General features: G+C 43.0%; 1 protein-coding gene across 1 annotated transcript; it reads left to right on the top strand.

Moving 5' to 3' along the window:
• The first annotated feature begins 236 nt into the window (after positions 1–236).
• LOC131506050 (beta-defensin 103A-like) lies at positions 237–1,594 on the top strand. The gene is made up of 2 exons (XM_058719688.1): positions 237–393; positions 1,351–1,594. Exons 1-2 carry the CDS (start codon positions 255–257, stop codon positions 1,494–1,496), a joined length of 285 nt encoding a protein of 94 aa, XP_058575671.1. The 5' UTR covers positions 237–254; the 3' UTR covers positions 1,497–1,594.
• The last annotated feature ends 4,287 nt before the right edge of the window (positions 1,595–5,881 follow it).

Genomic DNA, 5,881 nt, shown 5'->3' with positions numbered 1-5,881 from the left:
CTCCCAAGAGGAGGGGGTCTTTCTCACCCATATCTATAACCAGCTCTGAGCCAGACCTGGACCTGATGCCTAGAGGGCATCGGGATGGCTGTGTGCTCACATCAAGTTTGCTTCACCCTTTAGGTTTGCAATTAACTTGGGGTGAGTGGGCGTGGTCTGTGGGGTAAGAGACACTGGCATGAAGCATCAGGAAACACGTCATATTGTCATCACTGTACTATTACAGGAATTGCAGCCGTTGCTTACTTGTACCTATGGCTGTGTCCTGCAATCCTTATAAAGTGGACGAACACACCTTCCCACCCAGTCTCAGCGTGCTGCGAAGCCTGCCGGCCATGAGAATCTGTTATCTCCTCTTCGTGTTGCCCTTCCTGTTCTTGATGCCTGTTCCAGGTAAGATGGGTCGGGCGGTGAGCGGGTTGAAACAGTTGCAAAGAGGTCAGTCCCTCCCCATCCTCCAGGGAACTTTAGACCAAGGAGATTTGTTGTATGGGAACAGACATCACCATTTTTTTTCTGTTGAGAATCATCAGGGACCTTGAAGCAGTTTTCTCAGTCTTTTCTGATCCACTCCTCAGAGACTACATAGCTCACAAAGACCACTCCTTCATGGAAAGATGGTTTTACTTGTTCATGAGACATAAAGAGAATGATACAAAAACCTTTAACACCAACAGGAAAGATTGATTTAATCTGAACTCAGAAGCACAGACTCCCAGTTACTAGCTTGCTGGTTCCAAGTAGAGTCTTTGGGCCTCTTGAGACCCAGGGGACCACGACCACCCCAGCCCTTGGGTGCTCCCAGTAGCCACATCCCTTCCGCACGGCCACCTCGGTGGTCCTCAGCTGAGCTGTGGCCCATAGAAGCCCAGTTGACTGGTTGCTTAGTCCTTCCCCTACTTTACTTCTCATTTTATAGAAAAAAAAAAAAGGGTAATTAAAAAAAAAAAGATACCCTAAAATAAAAGAAAAACAAACAATTCCCTTGAGTGATCAATAGTGATTGGAATAATATTTTATTTAAAAAGGAAATTACAAATTGGCATCTACCAAATCCTAACCAGTATCTTTATACCATGTGTTTTCTCATTTCTTAATCGGAAGAAATGTGTATGTTCACCCCATGAGGTATACAACTAGGATTATAACTGAATTCACTTTCCAACTACCCGACCCTAAATAGAAGTGTATATTGAAGGCAGGAGAGGCTGGGGGGGGGGGGGGGGGGGTTAGGGCTTGGGCGGGGGGGGGGGGGGTAGTACAAGAAAGGTAGCAGACCAGTTATTTGGGGAATTCCAAAAGCCCTGTGCTTGGACCAAGCCTTCCATGTGTCCTGTTTTTTTGCTACAGGAAATGGAGGAATTATAAGCCTCCTGCAGAAGCAGTTTTGCAGTTTGAGAAGCGGCCGGTGCGCTCTGCTAACCTGCCTTCCAAAGGAGGAGCAAATAGGCCGATGCTCTCTCAGCGGCCGCAAGTGCTGCCGAAGAAAGAAATAAAAAATCCAGAAACGCGATGGGAGTGTTGTAAAGTGTTGTGAGATGCCTCCTGGAAGTTTGTAGAAGCAAAATCAAATTAAATATTTTTCTCAAAACAATTAGGAGCTTGATTTTTTTTTTTAAATTCTGGTTATTGTGGTCATTGTTACCAAACTGATAGCTTAGAAAGTGTTACTGGACTCACCTTTAATTCAAACACAGGAAAGTCTGGAGGAATCCCCCAGGGGACCTGAGCTTATTTTCCAAGGGTTATCAGATTTGATTCCCTTTTTTGCAAATTATGTATCCCAGTGAAACTGGACTGCCTGTTTTCCCTGAAATATTTCCTTTGCCTTCCTGTCACCGGTGCCTCTGCTCTGGCTGACCACGTCGCTGGCATGCAATCACCCTTCTGCAAACTTCAACCCATCCCCCCCGCCCCCCACCCTAGGCCATTGCAGATCCTGCCTCCTTCTTAAAAAGAGTGCCTCTTTCCAGAAAGAATAGGAGATTTCCTCTGATTCACTGCAGGGTTCTGACCCAGTGCTCCTTCAATGAATCTTGCTTGATCTCTGCGTCCTATACATTTGCATATTTCCAATCTCCATATTTGGTTGCATCACTCTTTAAGGGCAAGGACATTGTCTTACTCCTGTCTGGAGCCTCATAAAGTGCCTGGAGCACAACAGCTGCTCAGACGGTTTAGTGAAGTACATTCCAGTGGCTTGAAGTTGCTATGGTTTGAACAGTGTTCTCCCGACGGATGGTTGGAACACATGGTTCCAGGAGATGGAGAAGCAGGCCCATCTTCCCCATCACCAGCCCTATACAAAGGCAAGAGAACCCGGCTGTCAGGAAGAGGGGAGCAGACTCCTGCAGAGAAGAGCCTGGATCCCACTTCCCATCAAAAAAGGATGAACAGCTGTGGGAACTGCCCTCCTACAGGATGCAGCTGGGTAAGCAGACAGAGATGCCAGACTGCTGTTCCAGACGCTGGACAGTCAGCAGTGTGAGACCGTGGCTGCAGAGGCCAGTGAGAGTCTCCAGTCTCCTGCGGGAAGCAGGTTCCAGGCCAAAGCACAGGGAAGAAGAAGCCAAGCAGACCAGAGATGGATCAAAGTTCAGGCAGCCCAAGACCCCTGCATTCCTGGCATGGAGAACCGCAAGGGGCATCTGGATGAGGACAGAGCTCCCAAGTGCAGAAGAGGACTGTCTTGAATCTTGGCCAGAGTGCCGGGCTCAGCACCTTGGGGTTAAATTTGGCAAGCTCAGAGGAAAACAAAAACACCCAACAGGGATTGGATGCATAATTCCAGGAACACACACCGGTTTGGAACACGTGCATTCCCACCAGCAGGGTGGAGAGAGTCCTCACAAAGGGATGGCATTTGTAGCCCTCCTCTGGAGCCCTAGTGTGAACTGTTCTGGAATTACTCTGGGTGGTAATGATATGTCAATGCAGGTGCACCAATTTGGCCAGATGTGGATGAGGAGGCTGTGCGAGTGTGAAGACAGGGGAGATGTGTGAAATCTCTGTACCTTCTGCTCAGCTTTCTATGAGCCTAAAACTGCTCTAAAAAATAAAGTCTATTTTAAAAATAAGGTAAAAATTTCTAAGCAACAAAAAGCTAACAAAATTTCTCACCAGAAAACCTGCACTATTATTTTTTTTTCTTTAGGCAGAAGAATAATGCCAGATGGAAATTTGGCTCTACATGATCAGCTAAGATTCTATGTCAAATGAAGAGACCGTCATCTCCTTAAAAAATAAGATAAGAAGGGCACCTGGGTGGCTCAGTCGGTTAAGCGGCCAACTTCGGCTCAGGTCGTGATCTTGGGGTTCATGGGTAAGCCCCGCATCGGGCTCTGTGCTGACAGCTCAGAGCCTGGAGCCTGCTTTGGATTCTGTGTCTCCCTCTCCCTCTGCCTTTACTCCACTCATGCTCTCTCTTTCTCTCTCCCAAAAATAAATAAATATTTAAAAAAAAAATTTTAATATGATAAGATACACGCTGTCTATAAGAAACTTATGTGAGATATCAAATGGAAAGATAAAGATAGATTAAAAATAAAAGAATGGAAACAGGCTAAGGAAACATTGATCTAAAGAAAACAGAATTAACTATGTTGGCTAATTGCCTATAAATCAAAGTAGATTTTAGAAGGAGTATTACCAGGAATAAAAGGGGATATTTTTCCCAGTCATAAAGTGGTTAATTCACCAATAACATATATTACATAATATAATACTAAATTAGAATGCTCTTCATAACAAAATCCCAAAAGTCTTAAAGGAAAACTGATATAAAGGGGAGGAGAAATTGACACATTAGCAATTACTAGTAGATACTGTGACATTTCATTTGTAGTGAAAGGAAAAAGCAGAAAAAAGTATCAGTAATAATATATAGAAGACATGAACACTATCATGCAGTGTGACCTAACTGAAATTTATAGGACACTCTATGCAATAATCATAGAATCCTCTAAAATGTTATATAATACAGCCCATACTGGGCTATAACACAAGTCTTAAAAATCAAAACAATTTAAAATTATTCATTGTATACCATAGAGAGACACACACTGTGTCTGTCCACATTAGAATTTACAAAGATATCAGTAACTGAAAGATATCTGGAAAAATCCTCAAAAAATGCGGAAATTAATCAACATGCTTCTAGTGGGTAAAAAGAAATTACATGGGAAGTTAGAAAATATTTTAAACCCATCAAGAATGAAAACAACGTACCAAAATTTGTGGGAATGTAGCTTAAACAGTGCTCAGAGAGAAATTTATAGCATCGAATGCTTTTATTTTTTTTTAATTTTTTTAACGTTTTTTATTTATTTTTGGGACAGAGAGAGACAGAGCATGAACGGGGGAGGGGCAGAGAGAGAGGGAGACACAGAATCGGAAGCAGGCTCCAGGCTCTGAGCCATCAGCCCAGAGCCCGACGCGGGGCTCGAACTCACGGACCGCGAGATCGTGACCTGAGCTGAAGTCGGCCGCTTAACCAACTGAGCCACCCAGGCGCCCCATAGCATTGAATGCTTTTAATATAGACATGACTAAAGCCCACAAATTAACAATGTGAATGAATTTCTACCCTAAGGAACTAGAACAAAGGGAGGTAAAACCAAAGTAAAAAGGATAAAGGTGAATAAAATGGACACATAGTAAAAAAAAAATTTTTTTTTAATCTTCTCTTTGAGAAGATCGTAACATCGTTAGCGCCCAAAGTAGGTTCATTAAAGGGGGAAAGAAATAAAAGTAAATCACAAGATGCCTCAGATATACACACTCCCTTAAGGCAGACAGGAAAATGTGAAAGAACATTTGGGCATCTCCGGGTGATGTGGACAGAGTCTCCACCCGATGACAGTAATTCACACCTTCATCATTACCTCCTGCAAGGTCAGGCCACAGCCTCTTTGATTTCTCCTGAATTTAAGATATGCTGGGGTGCCTGGGTGGCTCAGTTGGTTAAACGTCAGGCTTCAGCTCAGGTCATGATCTCACAGTTCATGAGTTTGACCCTGTGTGGGGTTCTGTGCTGATAGCTGGGAGCCTGGAGCCTGCTTCAGATTCTGTGTCTCCCTCTCTCTGCCCCTCCCCTGCTTGACTCTGTATCTCTCTCTCAAAACTAAATAAATATTGAAAAATTAAAAAAGGAAATAAGATATGCTGCCAAAAGCAGCTGTATATTCAATGCAATCACTATGTAAATTCCAATGGTCATTTGTACTTTTTCTTTGGAAAATGTCTATTTGGGTCCTTTGTCCATTTTTAAATCAGGTTATGTGTAATTTTACTATCAAGTTGTATGTTTTCCTTACAAATTTTGGATGTTAACCCCTTATCACATATGTGGTTTGCAAACATTCTTTCCCAACCTGTAGGTTGCCTTTTCCTTTTGTTGTTTCCTTTGTTCTGTGTGGTCATTAGACACATGAAACAATGCTCAATGTCACTAATCATCAGGAAAATGCAAAAACACAATGAGATATCTCCTCACACATGCTAAAATGGCTAGCATAAAAAAATAAAAACAGATGTTGGCAAGGATTTAGAGAAAAGGGAACTCTGGTAAACTATTGGTGGGAATGTAAATTGATATGGCCGCTATGGAAAACAGTATATGGGTTCCAAGAAAGAAAGGAAAGGAAAGGAAAGAGGGAAGGAAGGAAGGAAGGAAGGAAGGAAGGAAGGAAGGAAGGAAGGAAGGAAGGAGAAGGAAGAAAAGAAAGAAAGAAAGAAAAGAAAGAAAAAAAAGAAAGAAAAAGAAAAAGGAAGGAAGAAAAAGAAAGGAAAGAAGGATGGAGGGAAGGAAGGAAGGAAGGATGGAGGGAAGGAAGGAAGGAAGGAAGGAAGGAAGGAAGGACAGAAGAAAGGAAGGAAGGCA

Source organism: Neofelis nebulosa, chromosome 3, assembly GCF_028018385.1.
Source record: "Neofelis nebulosa isolate mNeoNeb1 chromosome 3, mNeoNeb1.pri, whole genome shotgun sequence".
In the NCBI taxonomy this organism is placed as follows: domain Eukaryota; kingdom Metazoa; phylum Chordata; class Mammalia; order Carnivora; family Felidae; genus Neofelis; species Neofelis nebulosa.
This window is presented reverse-complemented; position numbering and strand designations above follow the sequence as displayed.